The sequence below is a fragment of the Aureobasidium pullulans genome, assembly GCF_000721785.1.
Source record: "Aureobasidium pullulans EXF-150 unplaced genomic scaffold scaffold_1, whole genome shotgun sequence".
NCBI lineage: Eukaryota > Fungi > Ascomycota > Dothideomycetes > Dothideales > Saccotheciaceae > Aureobasidium > Aureobasidium pullulans.
The window spans coordinates 694132-719091 of NW_021941021.1; the positions used below are offsets into that span (position 1 = coordinate 694132).

Sequence of the window (24960 nt, forward strand, 5' to 3'; positions counted from 1 at the left end):
GAACGCTTAAGTTTGCTTGCCGAGGAACATACCAAGCGCAAGCACGAGGAATGCAAGGAGCATATATACAACCCACTCGATCGCAAAAGAGTTTTGGACCTGGTCAAGAGCACCAGTTCGCTGCTTCTCTTGGGACCCGGTTGGCCAGGGGATATTCATGCCAAAGTCCTGGCAAATTTGTTCCGCAACCAACCGACCTCCCGCCAGCACAATGGGTACACCTGTGCCTGGGTGAGCGCTGGCACCAACCATGTAAAGACGCTCAATACTGCCTCCGCTGAAGAGGAGCTCGCCAACTCTTCCAAGAATGCCACCACCAAGGCGCCCGTCTAGCCAGCCACCTCGTCTTGCGCGTGTCGAAGGTCGGAAGGACAGTACATTGAAGAACGAGTGTGATAGACCAAGGATGGCACCGCGGTCGAGGTTGAATGACTCACGCCATGTCATGGGATCGTTGGCAATCTCATGCACAATGAACGGTGTAATATCGACACCAGTGCGTTTAGCAATAGTTGCGAGAATAGTCTTGCGCGCAAGCTCAATCATCTTGGGCCAATCCTGTGTTTCTGATGGCTTGACGCCTTGCGCCGATTTGGAGCTTGTCAACTTTTCGCCAGAATTGCCCTGCTGGATCTCACCAGTGGTTGCAGTAGAGACATTCGTGGGGTTCTCATTCTCACCAAGGAGGTGACCGACTGGTACCAGTACGACGACTGATTCTTTGCCTTCGGGAGCAGCTGTGGGATCCGGCCGACTGGGGATGTTCACGTAGAAACTTGGTTCGTTTGGGATCAGATTCTTCTTGAAGATGGAATCGAAGCTCTCCTTGTACTCGTCCGCCAGGAAGATGTTGTGAGCGTTCAGCTCCGGTATCTTGCGATCCAATGCCCAGTAGAAGGATATACTACTGCAGGAAGTTTCGCGATTGGCTAATGATTCTGCGTATGGAGTAGGTGGTAAGAAGTTGTTGTATGCATAGACCAAGTCAGTGTTGTTCACGACCACATCGGCGGATAGAGTCTCGCCATTGGCAAGGACAACACCTGTGGCCCGTCGACCGTCGGGAGAAAGAGTGATCTTGGAGATTGGAGTCGAAAGTCTGTAGGTTACACCAAAACGCTCGCCAATCTTGACGAGCGCATCGATGACCTTGTGGAAGCCTCCAACTGGATACCAGATGCCCTCAGTCAACTCTGTGTATTGCAAAAGACTGTACGTTCCTGGAGCGTCGAACGGACTCATGCCCATGTACATGCTCGCAAAAGTAAAGACGCGACGCAGCCTCTCGGTCCAGAAGTATTTAGAAGCACGACTGTAGATGCTCTCGAAAGGGTGCAATTCGAAAACGCGACCAAGGAAGCTAGGGCGCAGCATAGAGGTAATGCTGGTGAAGTTGCGCGACAAGACATGCTCGACACTGAGTTCGTAGTGGCTGTGGGCTTCTTTCAGGAACGAGAGGTATCTTGAGTATCCGTCCTTACCTTCCCACTTCTCTACCTGCTCCTTCATCAAGGCCAGATCGGTCGAGAGCTGGAACTTCTCTCCGTCGCCGAACCACATGTTATAGTTGGGCTCGCACTTGACGATGTGTACTCCTTCGGCTTCCAGAGTTGTGTCGAGGTCGGCAAATGTCTTGTGAAAGAGACGAGGCAGGAGGAGAAGAGAGGGACCTTGGTCAAATCGCTGGAATGTTGTCGTCAGTCGGCTGTGGAGATATACGGAAGGCAGGCTGTAGCAGTACGCACCCAACCCTCATGATGTAAGAGAGAGCAACGACCTCCGGTGAAGTCGTTCTTTTCCAAGACAGTGACCTTGAAGCCCGCCTTTGCAAGTCGTGCGGCGGTTGAAACACCTCCGGCTCCAGCGCCTGTAGTAGCATGCATTCATCAGTATCTTGTGCTCGCAGGCGACGTCTCGCAGTGCGTACCTATGACAATGGCTGTCCTTTGGTTGGTGTTCCCACTCATGGCCGAATTTGAGGATTGATGTGCCTACCACGAGGGACTGGGCAGGTAACAGTAAGCTGCTACATGGTGGAAAGCAGATAATGTCCAAGCATTCAACATGGCAACGCCGGAACGCCCATCGCCCATCGCCCGCATGCTCGTGGTTTGCATGAGCCAGCCCCACCCATCAGGCGACGGTCCGAGCTTCCATCATCGGAGCTAATCTACATGTCAAAACTGTATCACCATATCACGAGTCGATCCGCCATGATCCATCGTCGTCAGGTCATACTATCGTGACCTAGCAGAAATTACATTATGTATATGCATATGAACTGGGTATCTCTGCTTTTGTGTGCTACTGCAGTGCTTTCCAAGCCACTGCCAGTCTTCGCCATCCGCCTACTGTTGCCTTTCCTTTCGTGACCCTGTAGCCCGGCTGTCTCAAGGTCCGTCCAATCTCCATGTAACTCTCGGTAGCGACGCGCATGGGTCCGCGCACTTCTGAAGGGAGCTTGTCGATAGCATCGCGTGAGTCTTCGTACAACGCGAACGATCGGTCCAATAGACGGTGTCTCAATCGTTCCAGCTTGGTTATGAATATTTGATCTTCAGGGCCAAGTGTGGACTTGCCGTCCAATATCGTGAACACTTGGATGGCTTGTTCAGGGGTCAAGTTCTCCTCCTTCAGCCAATTGGTCGGCAGGTAGACGCGCTGTAGTAGAGCATCCGTGCCGATGTCGCGGGCAATGTTCGTGTACTGAAGTGCTATTCCCATGGTGTTTCCGGCATCCAGGATCTTTTCTTGTTGGACTTTAGATACCTCGTCCGGGTAGTGGAAGAACACGAGCTCAATGCACATGGCAGCCACTGTACCGGCAACCCGTGACGAATATATGTCCAAATCGTATTCTGACTTTATTGGGAAAGCAGAAGGCTTGGCTCCCTTGCTCGTTTGGAAGCCTAGGTCCATCTCGAAGCCTTTAAGAAGATCATAGAGATTTTTCGAAGAAAGACGTCCGGTAGGGAGTTGGAGCAAGGCGGTGTGGGTGTTGCGTGGGAATTCAGTAACGACATGTCGGACAACGCTTCCAACATTCTGATCGTGCGCCATTGGATCCTTGGCTTTGTAGGAGAGATCCAGGAAAGTACGGAGGTGCTTAATCCATTTACGCGCCTCAAGAGGCGAGGCGGCATTATCGACAAGATCGTCAGCTACACGGCAGAAAGAGTACAAAACAATCAAGTCTACTCTCAGACGGCTAGAAAACGCTGCGCTGGCCAGAAAGAAGCTTCGGCTTTTCTTCTCGAGACGATCAACAGCTTGCGCGAGACCTTCAATGCGATCTTCATCATAGGCTCCAGCCGGGAGTAGGAGGGCCTTGACCAACAGCATAGGTGAAGGGAGTGCCGGTACCGAAGGGAAATGCGTGGAGAAAGCATTGAGGATTGCGATTGCATTGTCGAAAGCAACGAGACCAAACACAATCAGAGTATTCGTCAACAGGAAGAAGACAGCCTCTTCAATTTCCAGACCAGGCCAAAGGTGGGTTCCAAGCTTAGTGCCCGATTCGATGACCCAGGTGCCTCGGCGGAGAGCCAATGTATCCACAATCCAGAGGTACAAGGTCGGAAGAAGGATTGGCAGCAGGGTGTTGGTAATGGGCAAACCAAGGATGAATTGGTAAGCCAGCGACCACAGCAAAAGCAAGAATGGGACAGCCCATGCCAGAATCAGGCCCATGTATGTTCCCGCGCCTTCTTCCCTGATAAGGGTTATAGCCTTTTTCATAAGCAGACCAAGCAGAAGCTGACCAGCCAGCTTCATGTACTTCCAACGGTCATTCTTTTCCTGGCGGCGCAAATAGACTGGGTGGAAGGTAGGCTTGCTCAGAAGCAGATACAAGATCGAAGTGTTGTAGGTTTGGATAACAAAGAAGAAGAGCTCCTCTAGAGGAATGTCAAAGACCTTAGGCCCAATGACGGCGTTCTCGGGATAGGACCAGATGCGAGTACGGATCAAGTAGGAGTCCCATGGTGTGGTGGATACAACAGCGATCTAAGGGGTAGTGAGATTGGCGCAGTGCAAGAGCGAAGTCGGGGATCATACGGTGATGAGGAAGAGGATCTTGTAGACATCCAGACGGGTCAACAGAGGACGGTAGAGGAGAGTCAAGGCGATTGCCGGGGGAATCGTGTACTTGACGTGCCTAGGCGGGGATCAGTACGAGTACTCGCGTCAACGTGGACAGCATGAGGAGAGAGAATTGACTCACACGAGCGCATAGTCATAGCCCATGGTATCGAACAATTGCTAAACCAACGACTATCGCAGGGCCATCAGACAAAAGAGAGTCAGGGTGAAGTTGCGACTCTGGCAGCCCACAAGTTGGTTCGGATGCTGGCGCGAAGAGGAAGGCCGATGGAAAACGCCTTGTCTCGGCAAGCCTTTCCCATCGGCGATTTCAGCCTTCGGCAGGCACGGTCGCTTGCCATGATCTTGGATGTTTGCTCAAGTATTTGGCGATCCGAGCCGCCGGTCCCAGACGTTCCTGTTCCGCATGGGCCGCCTATGATGCACACCGATGTCATGGGAGCTGTCAAGATCACGGATCGTGCTCACTGCTTGGTGCGAGGTGGGTGACGAGCACCACACGTACTTGGTTTTCACGGGCGCTTAGTCCGATCATGCCATCGCTATTCGTATCCTGACTACCGAGTCTGCTCTGTCCTACAAGCCTTTTTGACATCTCGAGTGCCAACTCCCATGCCTGAGCTTTGTCCTGGCAATCAATCACGTCTCGTAGACTGCTAGCCAATACTGCGAGGACATGCCTTTCTTTGCGAAAAAGAAGAGTCCGCCACAGCACAAACACGCGTATGTTTACCTACGAAACCTTGTTCCTTTGCCTCTAGCATTGACTGATTCTTGAATAGCTATCTCTCTGGCAACTTCGCGCCTATCAACCAGACTCTCCCACTGACCAAATGTACATATGAAGGCGACATTCCCTGTGAGCTTGCAGGTGGTGAATATGTCCGCAATGGCGGCAACCCTGTGTCCAACGAAGACCTTGGTCGCGATGCCCACTGGTTCGACGGCGATGGCATGCTGAGCGGCGTCTCATTCACCAGGCAGCCAGATGGTTCTGTCCAACCCGAGTTCGTCAATCAGTACATCCTGACCGATATCTTCCTCTCCACTGTCGCCTCTTCACGCCTGCGTTCGCCCATCTTGCCCAGCATTGCGACCTTAGTCAACCCCTTGGCATCTCTCTTCACCATCGTACTACGCATTCTACGCACTATCGTGCTTGTCGTCCTGTCCTTCCTGCCAGGCTCTACTCGCGCCATCAAGAGAATCAGTGTTGCCAACACTGCCATCCTATACCATGACGGCAGAGCATTGGCCACATGCGAGAGCGGTCCCCCCATGCGCATCGCCCTTCCTGGACTAGAGACTGTTGGTTGGTACGATGGCAACCGTGCAGAGGGCGAGCCCGAAGCTCATGATAAGAATGACCCTTCCTTCTCTGGCAGTGGTTTACTCGGCTTCATGCGTGAATGGACTACCGCTCACCCCAAGGTCGACCCAACTACTAAGGAGATGATGCTTTTCCATTCAACCTTCTTCCCTCCTTACGTTCAGTATTCTATCATTCCGCAAGCTTCTTCCCGTTCCGACTCGAACAAAGGGATGGTGCAACGTCCTGTACCTGGTATCACTGGTGCCAAAATGATGCACGACTTTGGTGTGTCTCTCAAGCACACTATAATCATGGACCTTCCTCTTTCTCTCGATCCTCTTAACTTGGCTAGAAATAAGCCTGTCATCGACTATGACGCTACAAAGCCTGCGCGCTTTGGTGTCTTCCCTCGACACAATCCAGAGCAGGTCAAGTACTTCGAGACGACCGCTTGCTGTATCTTTCACACTGCCAACGCTTGGGATGACTTTGACGCTTCTGGTCAGGTCGAGACAGTTCACCTCTTGACTTGCAGATTAACTTCTGCTTGCCTGGTATTTAGCGCTGGCAATATTGCCGCACCTCAGCCTACAAAATCAACTGTGAAGGCTGTCAAGAAGAAGATGCCCTTCTTCTCAAAGTACGACGCTGATGAACAATGCTTGTTTGAGGGAGCACCAGACCTTGAGTCACCTCGTCTGGAGCGTGAGCCTTTGATTAAGATGACAGCGGATGGTCATGCCACCGCTGCTTATTCAGACGAGGCTGAAGAGATCCCTGAAGAAGATGATCAATGCCGTCTGTATCACTACGCATTCTCTCTCAAATCTTCGCAGATCACTGCTCAATACGCGCTGTCAGCCATCTCGTTCGAGTTCCCCTCGGTCCATCCTGACCTTGACATGCAAGAAGCTCGCTACGTCTATGGATGCAGTACAACAGTTTCATCCTTCAACGCAGCGCTGGGTCGCTCCGTTAAGATTGATGCACTTGCCAAAGTCGACACCAAGACATTGATTCAGAAGGGCGATCGATTGATGAACTTGGGAAAGCTTGAACCTGTCACGGGCTGCGTTGATACTCGCACCGTTCAAGAGGTCATTGACAGCCCTCTGGAGAATGACCCAATTCAAGTCTTCCGTATGCCTGCTGGTTGGTTCGCTCAGGAGCCCAGATTCGTCCCACGCAAGGCCGTTGCTGGACAGACATTGGCAGAAGATGACGGTTATCTTCTCACCTATGCCTTTGACGAGTCCCAGCTCCGCACAGATGGAGAGGTTCCCTCCGACACGGACGCTGCTAGCCGAGCAAAGAGTGAACTCTGGATCATCGACGCCAAGGACATGAGCACAGTTGTTGGTAGAGTAGCACTCCCACAACGTGTTCCTTATGGACTTCACGGCTCTTGGTTCCCTGAAGACGACATACTCGGCCAGAAGGCCATCGATGCTGTTCGCAGCATCAGCGACGCCAAATCTGACCATAATGGAGGCATCTGGATGAACATCAGAGCCTCGATCGAGAGCATGCTCTCTTAATGTTTACACACGCGATAACGAAAGCATCATGAAGGCGTTCTGGGCATATTGGCATAAGTCTTTTAGACATAAAGCAAGCGTTTTTCGGTTTTTTCATTCAGTACATAAGAATACCCATACTGTTCATAGGAATAATACTCTACTACAAGGATCGTCGTCATATACGATCAAATCACGTTCACATGTGAGATTGAAGAGGGAATGTTTGTTTTGAAAGTAATTTGGATTGAAAGACAGGACGTTCATCATCATCAAGTGTCATAATAATCATAAAACTCTATACATCCCCCTCTAAGCGCGGTGCCAGGTAACCAGCCGGCGAGCCCACGAAGGAGACTTCTTGTGCATTGGCTCCACATTGTTGGCGGTGGGGTTGCTAACCGATCTCAGCGCATTGCTCGAACGCGAAGACTTCAACTTCTGAGCCACCTTGCGCCTCAATGGCACCTTGTCCTCATCGTCATCCTCGAAGAAGCTGCCAGTGGGCCATGCAGGGCTGGTAGCCACCAGAGTAGACGAAGTCGAATCTCTACTTCTGTCCTCGGCGTTTCTGGTAGATTTGGGGGAATCCAAAGATACATCTACAGTCTCGCCTGACCAGCGTGATGGAGGTTTGCCGGAGAGACTGGTTTGTTGTTGGGAAGAGGCACTGGTGGTGCGCATGCGAGGTGCTGTTTGAGGACGCTTGGGTGAGGTGGTGGGGGAAGATGTGATGTTTGCGGAAGGTTGAAGGCGGACGGACATGCATGAATCTGAGCGCGAGCGCTCTGATGATGCGAGGGAAGAGGTGCGAGGTCGGAGTTGGCTGTGCATGCTGTGGCGGGAGGTGATGCTGCCGTTGTCGCTGATGACGCTGATGCGTGGTGTTGACGGTTGCTCCTTGGGGAAGAGGGTGTATTGTTGTTGTTGAGGCTGTCTTTGAGGTGATGAAGGAGTGTGTCTTTGAGGTGATGATGGAGTGTGTCTTTGAGGTGATGAGGGAGATTGTCTCTGAGGTGACAAGGGAGCTTGTCTAGGGAGCGATGGACGACGCTGTCTTGGTGGAGACGATGGTGTTCTAGTCTCGTGTGCCGTCTTTGGTCGTTCAGCAGAACGACGAGTGTGTGTGTATGAGGGCTCAGAAGATTGCTCGAGACCAAAGTCAAAGGCAGCCATGGCTCCACCTTGGTTGCATGGTTCTTCTGCCGAGACAACTCTTGATAGAGGAGATTGGTATGATGCTTGGAGGTAGTAGTCCAAGATCATGTGTTCCTCCGAGTCAGACTCTGGGGAGAATGGTCGCTCGAATGGAGGCTCCTCCAGGTACATGGCTTCATGCTTGCGGCGGTGATGAGTGTTGGCTGGAGGAGGGATCACTCTCGGTGTCCTGTATGCGTCGTGTCTCTCAGCCTGAGAGCAAGCACCAGGCAATGGTCGACGTGCCATCGACCTAAGGTTCGGTTGAGACTTGGTCCTCATCTGAGTCTGTTGTGGTTGCCCCGGTATCCTAAGCCTCTCTTCCCTAGGCTGTGGTCTCGCATGGGCGGTACGCATATCGGTAGGATAATTTCTAACGCTCTGCATGTTGTACGTCCTATCGATTACTCGGATGAACGATTGGGGAAGGGGTTCTGTTGCATAAGATATGCCAGGAGGAAGTGACTGGACGATACCCAAGAGTGAAGTGGAAATGAGTATCAAAACAACAAACAGTCGCGGGAATGTAGACTTTTGTTTTGACTCCCATGGGTTATACCTCCTATAAAGGCGAGAGCATTCCCCACCTGTGAACTAGGAAAGGGGATGGAATGTTGAAGCCATGAAGCCAGGGCCCATAACGGCATGCGGGTTGATCGTGAATTTTTCATAGCGATCGTGCATGTTGGTCACTGTGGATTACTGTGGATTGATCTCTGCGACTGCAAGGCTTTGTAGCAAAGTCGGAGGATCAGCTCTAGTTGCAAGGGGTGTTACCTATAGCGAATGATCAGCTCTTGCATCAATATACAGTGACTCGGTACATTCATCAGATGTTCTTCTCACGCAAGGCTTTGTTTTCTTTGCACATGTTGTGAACAGGGGGGTGCGTTCCCTGCATTGTTGACAAAAACCGTCAGAACCGTTAAAGGTAAGAAGGGAGCGAGACCGTTGAAAGGGGGAAGAAACAGGGTGTCTCCCACAGCAGGTAAATCGCTCAACGACATAGCTGCGCGAACTGGTTCGGGGGATTGCATTTGACACGAACTGCACGTCTTTACATGTCCTCGGCACAATCGTGGTCAGTTCTGTCGGCAAACCTATACTCTTGTCTCCTACAGCCTTCGATGCCGTTTCAGGGGAGTTGGGCCTTGAGCTTCAGCTTCATCTCACCGTTGCGTGTTCTCCTCGCTATGCTCGCGAGCATACAACAATGTAACGGAGGTGCACTTGACACACCGCAAGTTCGACCCTTGTTGTGCACTTGTGAAGCCCTGACCTTGTACTTGTCCCTGGCGCTGCACTTCTGCAAGTCAGTGAACCGGAGGCCATCCAGGAGACCGCTGCATGTCAACTGTGCGGGCCGCACACCAGCGTGCAGATGCTTGGGTACTGTGATGTAAGAGGGTAGCCGTATACATGTCTAGCCTTGCATGCTGAGTATGTTTGATAGCTCATGTGCCACAATCCTGACACAGCACCTAGCAAGCAAGATGCTACAAGGCAAAGTGGTAGTTTGGTCAACCGCAAAGCTGTGTTCGTCAATAATTATTCATGTTTGCTTATGACCAACACCAAGAAGAGCGACCAACTGCAGCATTCGGAGCCTTTGGCACTGTCTGAGAGCCTACATGGGATGGCGGACTGTAGGTATCTTTTCGACACCCGAGCGACAGGACCTGCGTATGCTCTTCGTACCTTGCTTACGCATTGCCCGAAAACCCATGACATCGGGATGACCCTGTCTCGAACCTGCGGCCGAGTCTCGATCACACCTCGATGGTGAGAGAACTCCGAATACTCCCATTCGGTGATCAATCTACATTGGCTAGAACGGGAAGGATAGGCTTCTTGTTGGATTCATACAGCAGTCAAGTCAAAAGTGGCTCAACTCAGGCAGCTGGGAATATATCAAAGATTAGGGAAGTGCCAAAGCAAGTGTGCATCAAAGTAGGTTTCCACTCGCGTGGCCGTCTAGAGGCCCACTCACTTGAGGGTCGCCATTATACTTAGAAGCACCTTTCAGTGCTCTTGAATCGACCCTTCTGGTGTTGCACATAGCGATATAGGCCAAGCAAACAACTCGAATGGAGCAAATCGATCATACACAAGAATTGCGTCACAAGACTCCACGGACCACATCTTGGTTTAAATGTCCACCACGCGCTCCAATCATCAACCATCAAAACACTCACAGTCATGGCATACGGCTCCAAGGTCCCAACGGACCCAGCTGCTACTGGCAGTTCACGCTCACGAATTCCCGACATCAAACCTCAAGTGGCCTCAGCAACCACCAATGTGCTAGGTCTTCTGCACGACAACCTACTGCCTTCCTTGAACCTGCACTCGTCTCTCGCACTTCTCGCGTACACCGTTAGCCGTACAACGCGCCGTGTGGAGATCAAGGACTGGCTATGGCCATCTGGAATGGTCCTCAATGCTTGGTACCATGGAATTATTGCCCGTAGTTGGGAAACTGGTCTTTCCTATCGCGAATCATTCTCTACTCTTGGCTGGACACAAAAGCTTCTTCTTGGTGGTGTTACGGTTTGGGGTGTTCGACTCTTCAGCCGCATCGCTAGCCGCAGCATCAAGCGTGGAAAGGATGACCCCAGATATGATGACATGAATCAGGACACCAGCTTTTGGAACAAGGCTTTCTTCACCGTCTTCCTGCCTGAGGCTGTCTTCCAAGCCCTCATCTCTCTATCGTGGTCTGTAGCACTGCAACAGGGCACCATTAGAAGCCTCGAGGCTACACCTCCTCAGTACGGCGGCTTGCTCCACGGACTTGCAATTGGCATGTACACCGCTGGACTCAACATGGAGGCTCTAGCAGACCAGCAGATTGCAGAGCACAAGAAGAAGAGCGATGATCTCAACCGCAGTGGTGTCTGGTCGATCGTGCGTCACCCCAACTACCTCGGTGACGCTCTAGTTCACTTCTCTTTCCCACTGCTCCTCTTCGCCAACGGTCTTTTCAATCCCCTCAGCATTGTGGGCCCTCTAGCCAACTATGCCTTCCTACGCTTCATTGGCGGCGACAAGCAGAACGAAGAATCTCAGGAGCAGCGCTACAAGACAGAGGCACCCAAGAAGTACGCTCAGCTGGAGGAATGGCGCGCAAACAAGAACAGCTTTTGGCCTTCTCTAAGAGAGGTGAGCAACCCTTGGTCGCTTGCATTGGTTGGGATTGGCGCAGTCGGTGTCTTGGCCGAGCGTGGACTCAAGAGATATTTGGCTTAGATTATGTGTTGAGAGCTGGCTCCGCATGTATCTTCCGAAACGAGATGTGAATGTAAAACAGATAATGATACAATCTTCCTACAGGAACAAATGTGCTGAGAGGCGAAATAACGAACCAACGTGATTCATGTGGTATTGTACAAAAGGGAACAGAAGACAGATGCTTAGTACTGCGAGGCAGCAGATTGGCAGGCCTTGAGCTGGTCGAGGTACCAACCGCAGATGGTCAGACTGCCCTGGTTCTCGTCCATGCAGCGGCGGAAGTTGGTAACATCGGTCTCGCAGGCTCTGGGGGCCTGGTAGTTGGATGAAGTGTAAGTGCTGTTATCGGCAGGGTTGGCAGGAGCCTGGGCTTGCTGTTCAGCGGGAGCTGAGGAACCGCCGCCGAAGAAACCGCCGATTGCGTGACCAATGGAAGAGCCGACGGCGACACCACTGTTGTTCAAATGTCAGTCTGAGTTGTTCCGAAGCTCTCTAGGCAGCCAAATAGGCGGAGCAAAACTTACGCAGCAGTGCTGGCCATCTGGCCGAAAAGACCGGGGCCGGCGCTCTGCTGGGGTGCAGCGGCGGCTGGGGGAGGAGCGTGTTGTTGCTGAGGAGGGTGGGCAGCAGTGGAGGCCGAGCGAGCCTGCTGGGGAGTGGGTGGCGCAGGACGGGCAGGAGCGGCGGTAGGGCGCCTGGGAGGGGCAGCAGATCCACGGTTGTTGCGAGGCATGTTGATGGTCGAATTAAGGCAAGATGTCTTTGTGAGGAGAGGCGTAGGTATGGGAGAGGCAGAGGTGGAATAGAAGTAAGGTCGTAACTGTGACAAAACTAATGCTTGCTCCGGGGGTTCTGATTGGCCGACCGACCTCGGCACTCCCGCCGCCGCTCTCTCCGCTGCTTCTAGAAGTTGCACCAAGCATTCTCGCGTCTCCAAAAATTTCCATCGTCTTATCCCAAACACAATCAACAACCATGGACACTCCAGATTTGCGCCCACTGGTCGACAACCTTTCAGCCAATATCGATGATGTGGAAGAAATACTCGCGCCCCTGATCAACACTGCCTTGTCCGCTAGCACGAGCAAACTCCCTTTGTTAGACAAGGCCAAACTATACACACTCGTCACGTACGCCATCGAATCACTGCTATTCTCCTATCTCCGACTCAACGGTCTCGACGCAAAAACACACCCCGTTTTTGCCGAGCTCACTCGCGTCAAGCAATATTTCGAGAAGATCAAGCTCGCAGAGACTTCGCATGTCAAGCGCAATGCCACCCTCGACAAGGCCGCTGCTGGACGTTTCATCAAACACGGTCTCGCTGGAAATGACGAGTACGACAGAAAACGCGCCGAGCAACAAGAGCAGGAGAAGAATGGAGCAAAGCGCAAGTTCGAAGACATGACCGAGAGAGTTGGCAGTCACTCGCGCTTCGAGGCTATGAGTAAGAAGATGGACGCCGACGAGGCCGCTGAAGGAATCGCCAAAGAAGCCGATGTTACCGAATCAGACTCCAAGAAGAAGACCAAGAAATCCGCTCCTAAGAAGCAGAAGTCAGACAAGGCACCGCGCGGTCACAAAGCTGCCTTCAAAGCGCTGCTACAAGGCCCTCTGCCGACAGAAGAGGAACCAAAGAAAAAGAAGAGAAAGAGCAAGGGCAAGCAGGACACCTAAAGACGCTGCTTCGATGCAATCACTCTGGATTATCACTACCCTACTCGACATGGAACACCTCGTCTAACGCGCGCCACCAACCACCATCGACACTGCTCGTTGCCCCCTCGTTCAGGCTCTCCTGCATCTTGTCCGTCACCTTCCACCATCTCTGCGTCTCTTCATCTTCAGCCATGGCCTTCATGTCGGCATCGAAGTCTGTGCCTGTGTACTTGAAGGTTGCGAACAGGATGCTCGACTGTTTATCATAGAAGATGCTGTAGTCGTGGATGTTGCTGCCAGCGATTCTCTTCAAAACGCCAGGCCAGACTTCCGAGTGGATCTTAATATATTCGTCCACATACTCTCTGCGCAGGCGAATGGATTGGCCGATACGTTGGACGGGCATCTTGGAACGCTGAAGAAGTCAGTAAACATGAACATTGCAGGAACGTCGCAGAGACACATACATATATGCTGGAGGAGGAAAGCTGAGGAAGGAAGACGAATTTGCGGACCCCCGCCTATCTAAAAAGCATAGCTTTCAAGCTGCTCGTATGAAAGAGACCCGAGAGTCGGATTGGCTTTGCCCCGTGGGCGCCCCACTCACCAGACAAGCTTCTGACTGCCATTTTGGTGACCCTGATAGAACATGATGATACTGAGCACGTGGATTTTATCGATAGACACTACTACTTAGCTGTGATGTCGCACTGTGACATCGCAAGTTCAGAATTTACTGAGCGGTAGATTACTCCGTACTGCAGCTGAGTTCCCAATGGACACTGGTCAGATTCCTCGAAAACCGAGTACATATCAACAGTCATATTTTAAACACATATTGCTAAGCATGCACTCGATCATAAGTCCTTCGTGTGATGCCGACTCTCACCTTGACATTCACGGTCTAAGTCAGCGTGGGATCGAAGCCTGGCCGAGTTCGTCTGTTCCTGCAAGGCCGAATTTGAAGTCTAAGCACGAAATCGATCAAAAGTGACCAAAGACTGCCTTTTTGGGCAAAACGAGATTATGGAGGGCATCCAAAGTCTATCTGCCCCCTTCTCCACATGATGAAACGGGATTCGAACCAGAACGTGGCCGCCTCGGAGAGCATCAAGGTATGGGCTTGAGATGTTGACTGCACATGTAGTTTTGGAAGAGCAAAGAAATACACAGAGCTACAGGCGCTTGGATCTTGGACATGCCGGAAATAGTATTTGGTAATGACATGCCAGACGTCATTCATTGATTCAAGGGGTAGGCGGCGCGTTTGGTCAAGCGTGGTCAAGCAATTGATAAATGTTTGCTCAAGAAAGCCGGTCGGCGTGACTCGCGCGCATAACGTTGGAAAGGTCTGCAAACGCATAGCCGATGGCGAGTCGGCGCGGCTGGTGACGAGAAGAAAAACCCAACGTGCATGCAGTTTTGTGAGGGTTGAATCACGTCGAGAAGGTCTTTCTTGCTCGTAGCGCCCCGCAGAAGCAAAAGCAGGAAGAGCAGTAGCGATTCGGTTCGTCCCGGCGGCATAATAGGATTAGGAGCCCAACTCAACCAATCGCAGTGTAGAGCCCCCAAAGTGAACTTCAGATCCAGTGCCCATACCGCCATATCAGGAGCTTGACGTTTTTTTCTCGCCATTGCTGCTTCACCTGGTCATCTACTTGACGACCTGCCTCCTGCTCCGATCGCACGAGACTAGACCCGACGTGGAGACGGTGAAAGAAGGCATGTTTACCGCCTTCTTAGGGCCCAGAGCCGCATCGTGCTAACTTCACTGCAGCAGCCTTCTGTCGTGTCGCCCATCTTCCTCTCGAGATCGATTTGGCCCTTACTTGACGCCCCCAAAGTCGCTCCATCAACGAAACAACCGGAGAAGCCTTGAAGCCAATCCAAGACCCCTCTTCGCACGACATCATCAAGATCTCGTCGACCCTGTGTATCACTCATCCCCCCCTCGGAACACTCCAACCAAAGGAACACCTTCACAATGGCTTCCGGCCCTCAAACACAGTCGCTCAAAGTACGCCATAGGGTCGAAGCTCCGGAAGATGCAATTGCTAATACACCTTCGTAGTGTGTCGTCACAGGAGATGGTGCTGTCGGCAAGGTTCGTGCTCGTCTTTGGTCTTCAGGTAACCGCAAACTAACTGGAGTGCTAGACCTGTCTCTTGATCTCGTACACGACTAATGCCTTCCCCGGCGAATACATTCCTACTGTGTATGTTACACAAATACTGCCCGTACGCATGATCCGACAACTAACGCCTTGATGCTCGACAGCTTCGACAACTACTCCGCAAGTGTCATGGTCGATGGCAAGCCTATCAGTCTTGGTCTCTGGGATACTGCTGGTCAGGAGGATTACGACCGTCTTCGTCCTCTCTCGTACCCCCAGACCGACGTCTTCCTCATCTGCTTCTCCATCGTCAGCCCTCCTTCTTTTGACAACGTAAAGGCCAAGGTACGAACAGGCAAGACATACTGAAGCCTTGAAGGATACTAATATGGCGTCACAGTGGCACCCCGAGATTGAGCATCACGCACCCGGTGTTCCCATTATCCTGGTCGGAACCAAGCTCGATCTTCGCGATGACGAAGGCACCAAGGAAAGTTTGAGACAGAAGAAGATGGCACCTATCCAGTACGAGCAGGCCATTGCTGTCGCCAAGGAAATCAAGGCAGTCAAGTACATGGAGTGCTCTGCTCTTACACAGCGCAACCTCAAGAGCGTCTTCGACGAGGCTATTAGGTACGCATGTATTGTCAGCATTTCGAACACTTGCAGCCGCTGACATAGCAAAACAGAGCCGTCCTGAGCCCTCGCCCTACCTCGAAGCCCAAGAAGCAAAAATGCATCATTCTCTGAGGCAGGCAATATTCGCATCGACTTCCCTTACTTCACAACATTCGCATTTTCTCGGCATGATAGATCTCTTTAATCGATTTGCCTTAAGTCTAGTCTCTGGGCGTCACTGGCGTTGGATCCTTTGATATTGGGGGAGCAACGGCAGTGTTCGGCGCAGATACCCACTTGACGCAACACACACACAGACTAGCACAGGACACAGACACACAGTCATGGTTTGCACTCAGGCCCTTACGCTCAGGAAGTCACCTCTGGACGGAACAATCAGTACCCAGTTCGTCATATTTTCCGGACGTGGCTCAAGAGGAGGCTCACACACAAAAGAAGGGTGACCGCAGAAAGCAACCGCGGAGAGAAATGCTGTCGCGTGTGTCTTTTGGGACATGGTTGCAGTCATGACCATCGTTTTCTTACTGGGGTTTCTTGAGCGTTTTGTACATATGGTCTGAATGAACTTTTTTAATTTTCTGCATTGTACAACCTGTCGGCGCTTCGGACAAGTCAAGTTAACTTGGGGACTCATAGCAAGCGCATGAGGTTGACTTGTACACACAGCGCATGCCGATCCTAGCTCTCGCTAGCCACAGCTACTGACTATCAAGTTGCACAGTTGAGTATTGAGAACTTGATAAAGGTCCGCTGAGTCCGACTCGTCCACTCTCTCGCCTAACACTTCCTCCAAAGCTTTGTACGGTTCAACAACTAAACGTTCAGCACAAAGGTCATGAGGGAACAATTGACCTAATTTAATGCCGAGAGCATCACTTATCCTCAAGTCAAGCATGTGAAAGAGAGCGTCGGAGAAAGCACGGACTTAAAATGTGCGGAGAAGCCAGAGCGAGTCCAGACAGAGACTTTTTTTGGTGGTGATCGCAAAAACAATCTCAATCCACCACACAATTCAAAATGTCACAAGAAGCAGACGCGCAAGTCTTGACAGGCAAGGCAAAGAAGGCCAAGCGTTCCGAGGAGAGATACAAGAAGAACAAGAAGAGCAAGGTCGAGGGGACCACCGACGACACACCAAAGAACGACGAACCCGCCGCGGAAGCAGACGACTCAAATGCCACATCAGACAAGTCTTCGTCCAAGAAGCGCAAGCGATCGCAAGAAGAAAAGGAGCAGCAAGCACCCGCGGAAGACGCAGCCCCCGCCGAGCCCAAGCAACAAAAGAAGCGCAAGAAGGAGCCCTCGGCCAACAAGGAGCCGTTAGCGAAGAAAGAAGGAGATGCGACCACTACAACAGAAGGCGACGAGGCAGCAAAGAACCAGCGCTTCATCGTCTTCATCGGTAACCTACCATTCACGGCCACGACAGAGCAAATCAAAGAGCACTTCGCATCCATCCAACCGCAATCAGTGCGTCACTCGACCGAGAAGGGTACCAACAAGAGCAAAGGATTCGCGTTCCTCGAGTTCGCCAACTACGACCGCATGAAGACTTGCCTGAAGCTGTACCACCACAGCATGTTTGACAGCGGTGTCGGCGGCGAGAGAGGAAAGCGCAGAATCAATGTCGAATTGACGGCTGGAGGCGGTGGCAGCAAGTCCGAGGGTAGAAAGGAGAAGCTCAAGGAGAAGAACGTCAGACTGAACGAGCAGAGACAGAGAAGGGCAGAGGCCGAGGCCAAGCAGGAGAAGCGCAAGGCAGCAAAGGAGGCCAAGAAGGGTGGTGCTCCTGGAGCCAGGGAAGAGGAAGCTCCTGAGCCTGAGGTTGACGCAGGAGCACAGGAGGGCATACATCCTGCCAGACTGGCCATGCTGCAAAGAATAAACAACCGATAGAAGGAAAAAGGACGGCCTGTCTGCGACGAAGCAGTATAGTAGAAAGATGTGAATTTCGAAGCACCCCCAATTCCTTGGTTCCCGACCAACGCCTGTTCCCAAATGCCGTGTTTCGAGTATTGTACAATATAGTGACATGAAATAGCCGTGTGCTTTACCAACTGGCCTTCTTGACACCAGGCAATTGTCCAGCTAGTGCGTGCATACGGAATTGGTACTGTAAGAAGACGTCAGCGTTGTGTCCTTCTCGGTATTGCTCTTGGACCAGAACGTACTCTTGCCATGCGGAAATCACGGAAAACACCTCTTCCCTTGCCGCCAGCAATACATCTGTTCTTGATCTGGGTGGGGCGGGTGTAGCAGTGCATTTGCGACAGCTGCAATTGAGCCTGGGCACGGGCGCGTGCTGGCAGAAGTGTGTTACGGATGATGTAGCGGAGTGCTTGTCTATAATCGCATTGTATCAGTCTGCTGCCCTTGATCGAAGCGAGCGTGTTTCCTAGGATCCGACTGACCTCTCGGTCTCGTTCTGCTCAAAGACTTTGCGCTTGGTGTGGTCGCGGATGACCTTAATGTTGACAAAACCACCGAGGTCCAGCTTCTTCGAACGGAACATAGACATGACTGCGGTAGTTGTTTGTAGAAGTCGAATATACCACGAATGAGTGCTTTCCTTGCCCGTCGCTGTCGATTCACGGCGGTGATGGCGGCGCTGACGGAAGAAGTCAGCGGCACATGCCGATCTATAAATCCCAATTAGGAAACTTCTGATGGACTACATCATTGTTCTTTCCTTTTCTCCAAACACTTTCAGATCAAGATGATTCCTTCCATGTTTGGATCGAAGAAGGCAGACAGATCTCCTGTGTTTACAGAGGACGATATCCGGAAACTAATTCTGTCATTCCCACCTCCGGAACCACGACCTGGAAAAGAATCTCTCGTTCGCAGTCTCTCTGGCCGTAATCTCATTCGCTCAGATGCAGTCATCAAGCGTTTCCACACTCTACTCCAGAATGCTACTGGCCCCATCTTCTTGAATAGTCTGCACAACGAATTGGGAGTTCATGATATCCAATGGATCCTGGCGCAAGAAGACGAACGCATCTATTATAACAGAGACCGCCGACGACTTCTACCTGAAGGTACTCAAAAAACTATATACCAGGGTATCAAGAGCGAATTGGCTACTGGTGGTATGGATTTGGACAGGGTTGCTGCTGAAAAGGATATCACCCTCGCCACACTTCGACGTATTCTTGCTGCACAGGATGCCAGCCTTGCCCTCGAGGATCTTGACAACGAGAAGACTTATGACTCGAAATATCTGGAACGAGTCAAGGCAGAAATCTTGAAGACCATCAGAGATACCCAGACCGCGGTCACGCTCAACAACACCTTCCCCCAAGTCCCTATTACTTGGCTAGAGTCAACAGCTAGAGATATATTATCACAAGATGGCAACGAGGCTCAGGGTATCGTTGAGTCAGTATCTGGTGGTCTACGTTTCACACCGCAGTCTCTGCTTGTGCAGCATAAGAGCGAGCTCCAGCAAGCACAGGATGCGTATATTCAACACGCTGTAAAGGAACTGACCGAGACTGGCTACTGCGAGGTCACTGCGAACTCTCGACCGCAAATTCTCCAGAAGGCTTCGGATGCGGATCTCACTCAGGCAATCTTGAAGCAATTTGCGCAGAAGGATAGTACTTCCAAAGTGCTCGAGTTGAGCACAAAGGACTCGTCGTTCCTCATACGAGAGAAAGAGCTTTCTGAACAGCTATCGTTACTCGCTGCAAAAGCTGCAGACGCAGCCTCTGAGCAATGGCCCTCAAGACGACCAGGCGAGGATGTAACCTTTGATCCAAGCAAGCTATTTGATGCCAACTCCTCCTCTCTCGACCAAGCGGTCCTCGAATCTGGCGATCCAGACAACAAGACCAGAACAAGCTTCGAAACCAAGATCGTCCAGCTCCAACAAGACACCACCGAATCATTCGCATCAACAATTCAATTCGAACTTCTAGCACCTCTAAAGTTATACACCCAAGCCGCCGACTCAATCACAGATCCTACACTTCAACCCCGAGTTCAAGAGTTCGTCTACGACTGGGCCCGCAAAGAACTGACCCCAGAAGTCTTGAAAACCATCAAAGATAACAACCTCATCTCTTCAAAATCAGCATCCAGAGATATGGACAAATTCTCCGACGCGATCCAAGCAGCAAGGACCCTGGACGATCTTCTCACCGCAACCGCAAAACTAGCCCGAAAGCAAAAGATCGAACAACCTTCTCCCTCTCTCCTGCAACAACGCAAACAAGAGATCCTAACTCAAAAAGTGGCGGGTATGAAGAGGATGAAGCGTGCCTCTGATTTATTGCAGAATGTTATTTGGATTCTGCTGGCGAAGCAGAGGGAAGGGTTGTACATGAGTTCAGGAAAGGATACCAGTAGGATGATCAAGATGGTAAAGGAAGGGGATAAAGAAGCTGGAGGAAAGTTGGAGGAGTGGAGGGATCTGGTCAAGCAGGGTAAAGATACCGATGCGACGAGAAAGGAGATGAGGGATGTGGCTGCCAAAGCAGTGGAGGAACTCAAGGCTGGCCCTGAAGTAGCATCAAGCGAGGTAGAGACGACCGATACTGCGGATGAAGTAAAAGAGGAGGAAAACACGACTTAGAATCAACAGCACAGTCTGTTATGAACAACGACAATGACGAAAAACGAAATTTGAATTTTTTTGTTTGCATCAAAAAGAACCAGCATGTATACATGAACCATCATTTTCTTTTAGCAACAGCAACCATTGATATAGAGAAGCTAAAGCAGCAGACACGCTTTTTAAGGCATGACACGGTTAGGGTCTCTGGGGAACAAGGAAGCGAGACGCACGTTGGGAAGACCCAGCCACAACATGACGATACGCTCGAGACCGATACCACCGCCTGCATGAGGAGGACATCCGTAGCGGAAAGCGTTGACGTAGTCACGGAGACCATCCGAGTTGGGGTCGACGGGGCTGGCGTGCTCCTTCATACGCTTGCACAAGAACTCGGCATCGTGGATACGCTGGGCACCGGACAGGATCTCCTGACCGCGCATGAAGAAGTCGTACGAGTTGGAGTAGCCGGAGTTGGGGTCCTTTGCGCCGGTCTGGTGGGCGGGGGCGGTGTGCGAGGGCATGGTGTAGAAGGGGCGGATGTTGAGGGGGAACTGGTCGAGGACGTAGAAGTCGGAGCCGTACTTCTTGAGAACGAGGGCGCCGAGACGCTTCTCGTCGGGTGTGCTGAGGTCGTCGTAGTCGCCAATCTCGAGGCCGTCATCGCGGAGCATTTGGATACCCTCGGCGAAGGGGATGCGGGGGACCTTGCCAGCCTCGGGGAGCTTGAACTCGTCGACGTGGTAGATGCTGCGGACGAGGTCGGTCTCGCGCTTGTACTTTGACTTGAGACCGTTGAAGATGTACAGCATGAGGTTCTCGAGAACCTCGACGACCTCGTGGTAGTCCTCCTCGAAGGCCATCTCCAGATCGAGACCGGTGAACTCGGTCAAGTGACGGGCAGTGTTTGAGTTCTCAGCGCGGAAAACGGGGCCGACCTCCATGACACGCTCGAAACGGGCAGCGATAAGCATCTGCTTATACAGCTGGGGTGACTGGGCGAGGAAAGCCTTGGTAGCAAAGTAGCCGACTTCGAAGACGTTAGCTCCGCCCTCGGAGGGAGCACCAAGGAGCTTAGGAGTCTGGATGCCAATGAAGCCCTGGTTGCGCAAGAACTCCTGGAAGAGAGCAGTGACACCGTCCTTGATGGCGAAGATGGCACGGTTGTGCTTGCCACGAAGGTCAATGACACGGTTGTTGAGACGAGTGTTCAAGGTGACAATGGGACGGGCGCCCTCCTCCTCCTTGATCTCCTCACCCTCGAGGGGCAGAGGTCTCTCAGCATCCTGGACCTGCATGGGCAGTTGGCTGTCGGCCTTTGCAACGACGTAGATCTTCTTGATGTGAATCTCGAGGTGGCTGATAGTGGCACTCTTGACGGGCTCGGGAGTCTTCTTGACCAGACCGTGGACCAGCACGACTGACTCGGCGTTGATGCTACCGGCGAACTTGACCATCTGTCTGCTGAGAGAGTCGCTGGCGGCGACAACAGCCTGGATGGTGTTGAGACCCTCACGGAAGACGAGGAAAGAGAGCTTGGCCGACTGGTTGCGGGCATTCTCGACAACAGCGCGGAAGCAGACCTCGACACCGCCGGCCTCGTCGATGGGGGTGGTCTCGTTGTACTTCTCGGAGATCTGAGCAAGGGTGGTGCGCGAAACGCCAGAGGGCTTGTATTCCTGGGAGCCGATCATGGGCAGGTCGCCGTAGTCGTTGGAGGAAACATCGGTGCCCTCTTGTTGCTTCTTCTGTGCGTCCTCGGCGGCCTTGCGCTTAGCGGCCTTCTCGGCCTGTCCGATTGTCAGCTATGTGCCGCTGCCACTCGCTCAAGGCGATCGCACCTTCTCCTTCTCCTTAGCGGCCTTCTTCAAAGCGTTCTTGGAAGGGCCCTTGTCGCCCTCGGCGGGAGCGGCGCCAGCCTCGTCGGCAGGTGCATCCTTGGGTCTCTCGGGGATCGACTGAGCGGGCTTGCTCTCCAATACGTTCTCTTCGGCCATGGTGGTGTTGTGTTTCGAATTATTTCAAGTGACGAACAGAGCGGGGTGTTTTGTGCTGGTAGAAATGTGGGATGAATCACTTTGTGCAAGAGTCATGCTTGCTGGAAGTGACGCCGCAACTGATTCACCGTTTCCCAATGAGGTAACCATTCAACCACCGCCTTGTTGACACACTCGGTAGTCTATACTTCCTGCTTCTATCGTGATCATGTAGTACTGGATTGTAGTAGAGCAAATCGAGGCAAGTACCCGAAGGTTTGTCCTCCAACCCTGATGGCGTCGTCCTACTTCTATATAGCAACCGCCATGATTTGATACGCTTGTGCTACCATGTGCTCTTTCTTCTTCTGCCATGTGTCGAGGCCATAGCGGGCTTTGAGAGCCTTGACACCCTCTTTATGTTTGTTTCTCTCTCTTCTCTTCCTCTTTCACGAAGGCATAATTCAAAATGGCCCGTAGCAATTCATCAACCTCTACAAGACTGATTGTTGCCATCGTCCTGTCCTCTGCCTTCTTCGCTGCTGAGCTTGTTGGTAGGCTGCTCCATCTTTCGAATTTCTCTGTTTGTCGTTTTAACCGTCGTTGTAGTGGGCTTCCGCTCCAAATCGCTAGCCCTGATTGCTGATGCTTTTCACTACGTATGTCGAACCTACTTCGTGTCCCCTGCCAATGCTGACACGGCTAGCTGAACGACCTGATTGCATTCTGTGTTGCCCTCGTCGCTGCCAAGGTAATCAGAAATGATCGAAGAGATTCGAAACACTTGCTGATGCAACTATTAGCTGTCTGACCGCAAAGATGCTCCTGCAAGTCTGGCTTTTGGCTGGCAAAGAGCCAAAGTCCTAGGTGCCTTCTTCAACGGTACCTTCCTCATCGCTCTTGGCCTGAGTATTCTCCTACAAGCCATCGAGAGATTCATCAACATTCAAGGTAACGATTCGCTGGTCGGTCGTTGCATTGCGAGATACTAATTGCGGCTAGTCGTCGAGCAACCACGGAACGTTCTTATCATGGGATGTGTAGGACTTCTGCTCAACGTGATTTGCATTTTAGTTGTTCATGGTATGGAATCTCCTTCTAGTCCATAACAAGCAAGTTGCTGACAATATCCAGACCATGGCCACGACCATGGACGCGGCCACGGCCACGGGTCTAGTAAAGAAGCGAAAGCTGGTGTTCCGGTTTTCGAAGTATCGGACCTTGTGGGTGATGTTCCAGCTGGCAGCATGTACGACAGGCTGACTCAACAGGAAAACCCCTCGAAGAAGAAGCATGCACATGGTGACCTAGGAGTCAACGCTGTCGTCATCCATATCCTTGGAGATGTCCTGAACAATCTTGGAGTCATCGCTGCAGCTCTCGTCATGATGTTGGTGCGATCTCCAAACCGGTTTTACGCCGATCCGGCAGTCAGCATGGCCATAGCCATCATGATTGCAAGCAGCGCGCTTCCTCTCAGTAAGCAAGGAGATACATGAGGTGGAGAACCAAAGACTGACATAGACAGCTTTTCGAAGTGGCCATATCCTTCTCGGAAGCACACCTCCTAGCGCTCACCGAGAGACGGTAATTCGAGAGTTGAGCAAGATAGCAGGAGTTGTGTCAGTCCATGATCTCTGTGTCTGGCAATTGAGCCAGGAGGAGTCAATCGCTTCAGCCCACATCGTTATGCTGCCCATGGAAAAAGAGGAGATAATCTCGAGGAGCAGTTCGGAAATCGAAGAAATGCCCAGACCTAACCAGCCAGCAGAGACGCACAATGGACGACTCGCACGTCTTGGAAAGTGTTTGCATGGATTTGGCATCCACAGGATGACTCTGCAGATCGAGGATACTCCGGAGAAGGCAAAGTAGCGATCATGTTCGAGAAAGAAAGGACATGGCCTCGAAAGCAGGCCAAAAGATTCTTTGCTGTCGGAACGTGATCAGAAGCCAGCCATACTCTTTCTCAGTTGCCTCTCTCTTTGATTTGCTTGTAGCTCGAGACGGCCAACAGCATAGCTCAAACGATCCTTTTTCTGTCTAAGTTGTTGCATCTTGAGTTCTTCGAGCGGAGTGACTCCAGCATGCGATGATGATTGGGCTGAGCCCTTTGAGTGGTATTGCTGTTCAGGATGACGCGAGGACAGACGTCCTTGTTGTAGTTCACACTTTGCGATCAAGGACTCTTCGCGACGCTGAAGCTTGTCAAGGTAGACGGCGACGCGGTCGAGCATGGATTCGACCTCAGGCTGGATCTCGGAAAGTAGAGACGATTGGGCATTCTGAAGTTCGGGTTCGGAGACGAGTTCGAAGTGCTGTATAGCAATATGTCAGACTTGGGCAAGTACGAAAAGACAAAAGCAGATTCCTACCCGAGTGGCCTGCAGGACCTTTGCCAAGCGTGGAAAGTCACTGGTGCCAGAATCGAGAATGTTGATAGATGAATCGAGCAGTTGCATGCTCGATCGCAGCGATGACACGCAGTTCTCTAGAGTGTTGGCTGCACTCATGTTGTCGACTTATGATGTGACTTGTCTAGCCAATGTTTACTGTTGATGATGTGGGAAAGCATGTGAATTGCGGGAGTCTGTCCCGTGATGCCAAGAAAAGCATCGGAGACGGCGGTCGAGCATTGAGGATTGCGAAGAAGCCGC

The 24960-nt window shown here is 51.9% G+C and overlaps 13 protein-coding genes across 13 annotated transcripts; 6 read left to right on the forward strand and 7 right to left on the reverse strand.

Moving 5' to 3' along the window:
• Positions 1–6: 6 nt before the first annotated feature.
• M438DRAFT_264275 (phytoene desaturase) lies at positions 7–1883 on the reverse strand (the record flags this gene model as incomplete). Its single annotated transcript, XM_029899935.1, has 3 exons — positions 7–272; positions 318–1683; positions 1746–1883. The coding sequence occupies 3 exons, from the start codon at positions 1881–1883 to the stop codon at positions 7–9; spliced, it is 1770 nt and encodes a 589-aa protein (XP_029765521.1).
• A 421-nt stretch (positions 1884–2304) lies between these two features.
• M438DRAFT_262622 (Lycopene beta-cyclase) lies at positions 2305–4245 on the reverse strand (the record flags this gene model as incomplete). Its single annotated transcript, XM_029899832.1, has 3 exons — positions 2305–4005; positions 4057–4156; positions 4223–4245. 3 exons carry the CDS (start codon positions 4243–4245, stop codon positions 2305–2307), a joined length of 1824 nt encoding a protein of 607 aa, XP_029765522.1.
• A 317-nt stretch (positions 4246–4562) lies between these two features.
• Positions 4563–7186, forward strand: M438DRAFT_286581 (carotenoid oxygenase). Its single transcript, XM_029901591.1, has 2 exons — positions 4563–4824; positions 4884–7186. The coding sequence occupies exons 1-2, from the start codon at positions 4778–4780 to the stop codon at positions 6949–6951; spliced, it is 2115 nt and encodes a 704-aa protein (XP_029765523.1). The 5' UTR covers positions 4563–4777; the 3' UTR covers positions 6952–7186.
• Positions 7187–7242: 56 nt separating this feature from the next.
• Positions 7243–8514, reverse strand: M438DRAFT_350760 (uncharacterized protein; the record flags this gene model as incomplete). Its single annotated transcript, XM_029906671.1, has 1 exon — positions 7243–8514. One exon carries the CDS (start codon positions 8512–8514, stop codon positions 7243–7245), a length of 1272 nt encoding a protein of 423 aa, XP_029765524.1.
• Positions 8515–10326: 1812 nt separating this feature from the next.
• Positions 10327–13035, forward strand: M438DRAFT_350761 (DUF1295-domain-containing protein; the record flags this gene model as incomplete). The annotated part of the gene is made up of 4 exons (XM_029906672.1): positions 10327–11289; positions 11711–11824; positions 11867–12134; positions 12347–13035. 4 exons carry the CDS (start codon positions 10327–10329, stop codon positions 13033–13035), a joined length of 2034 nt encoding a protein of 677 aa, XP_029765525.1.
• Positions 13036–13075: 40 nt separating this feature from the next.
• M438DRAFT_263879 (rhamnose mutarotase) lies at positions 13076–13423 on the reverse strand (the record flags this gene model as incomplete). Its single annotated transcript, XM_029899914.1, has 1 exon — positions 13076–13423. The coding sequence occupies one exon, from the start codon at positions 13421–13423 to the stop codon at positions 13076–13078; it is 348 nt and encodes a 115-aa protein (XP_029765526.1).
• Positions 13424–14615: 1192 nt separating this feature from the next.
• On the forward strand, positions 14616–16152 carry M438DRAFT_341125 (uncharacterized protein). Its single transcript, XM_029904433.1, has 7 exons — positions 14616–14739; positions 14795–15034; positions 15089–15121; positions 15174–15232; positions 15295–15475; positions 15531–15763; positions 15820–16152. Exons 2-7 carry the CDS (start codon positions 15002–15004, stop codon positions 15878–15880), a joined length of 600 nt encoding a protein of 199 aa, XP_029765527.1. The 5' UTR covers positions 14616–14739; positions 14795–15001; the 3' UTR covers positions 15881–16152.
• A 634-nt stretch (positions 16153–16786) lies between these two features.
• Positions 16787–17665, forward strand: M438DRAFT_330350 (uncharacterized protein; the record flags this gene model as incomplete). Its single annotated transcript, XM_029903308.1, has 1 exon — positions 16787–17665. One exon carries the CDS (start codon positions 16787–16789, stop codon positions 17663–17665), a length of 879 nt encoding a protein of 292 aa, XP_029765528.1.
• A 154-nt stretch (positions 17666–17819) lies between these two features.
• M438DRAFT_262374 (putative 37S ribosomal protein MRP2, mitochondrial) lies at positions 17820–18287 on the reverse strand (the record flags this gene model as incomplete). The annotated part of the gene is made up of 3 exons (XM_029899813.1): positions 17820–17882; positions 17941–18112; positions 18181–18287. The coding sequence occupies 3 exons, from the start codon at positions 18285–18287 to the stop codon at positions 17820–17822; spliced, it is 342 nt and encodes a 113-aa protein (XP_029765529.1).
• A 198-nt stretch (positions 18288–18485) lies between these two features.
• Positions 18486–20348, forward strand: M438DRAFT_360855 (uncharacterized protein; the record flags this gene model as incomplete). Its single annotated transcript, XM_029907463.1, has 1 exon — positions 18486–20348. The coding sequence occupies one exon, from the start codon at positions 18486–18488 to the stop codon at positions 20346–20348; it is 1863 nt and encodes a 620-aa protein (XP_029765530.1).
• Positions 20349–20396: 48 nt separating this feature from the next.
• M438DRAFT_5068 (aspartyl-tRNA synthetase) lies at positions 20397–22368 on the reverse strand. Its single transcript, XM_029910141.1, has 3 exons — positions 22216–22368; positions 22169–22189; positions 20397–22117 (listed from the first exon to the last, which is right to left on the reverse strand). The coding sequence occupies exons 1-3, from the start codon at positions 22261–22263 to the stop codon at positions 20510–20512; spliced, it is 1677 nt and encodes a 558-aa protein (XP_029765531.1). The 5' UTR covers positions 22264–22368; the 3' UTR covers positions 20397–20509.
• A 404-nt stretch (positions 22369–22772) lies between these two features.
• On the forward strand, positions 22773–24178 carry M438DRAFT_330354 (cation efflux protein; the record flags this gene model as incomplete). Its single annotated transcript, XM_029903309.1, has 7 exons — positions 22773–22857; positions 22913–22962; positions 23010–23054; positions 23107–23254; positions 23306–23386; positions 23438–23782; positions 23832–24178. The coding sequence occupies 7 exons, from the start codon at positions 22773–22775 to the stop codon at positions 24176–24178; spliced, it is 1101 nt and encodes a 366-aa protein (XP_029765532.1).
• A 71-nt stretch (positions 24179–24249) lies between these two features.
• M438DRAFT_263791 (DASH complex, subunit Spc19) lies at positions 24250–24816 on the reverse strand (the record flags this gene model as incomplete). Its single annotated transcript, XM_029899910.1, has 2 exons — positions 24250–24621; positions 24679–24816. The coding sequence occupies 2 exons, from the start codon at positions 24814–24816 to the stop codon at positions 24250–24252; spliced, it is 510 nt and encodes a 169-aa protein (XP_029765533.1).
• Between the last annotated feature and the right edge of the window lie 144 nt (positions 24817–24960).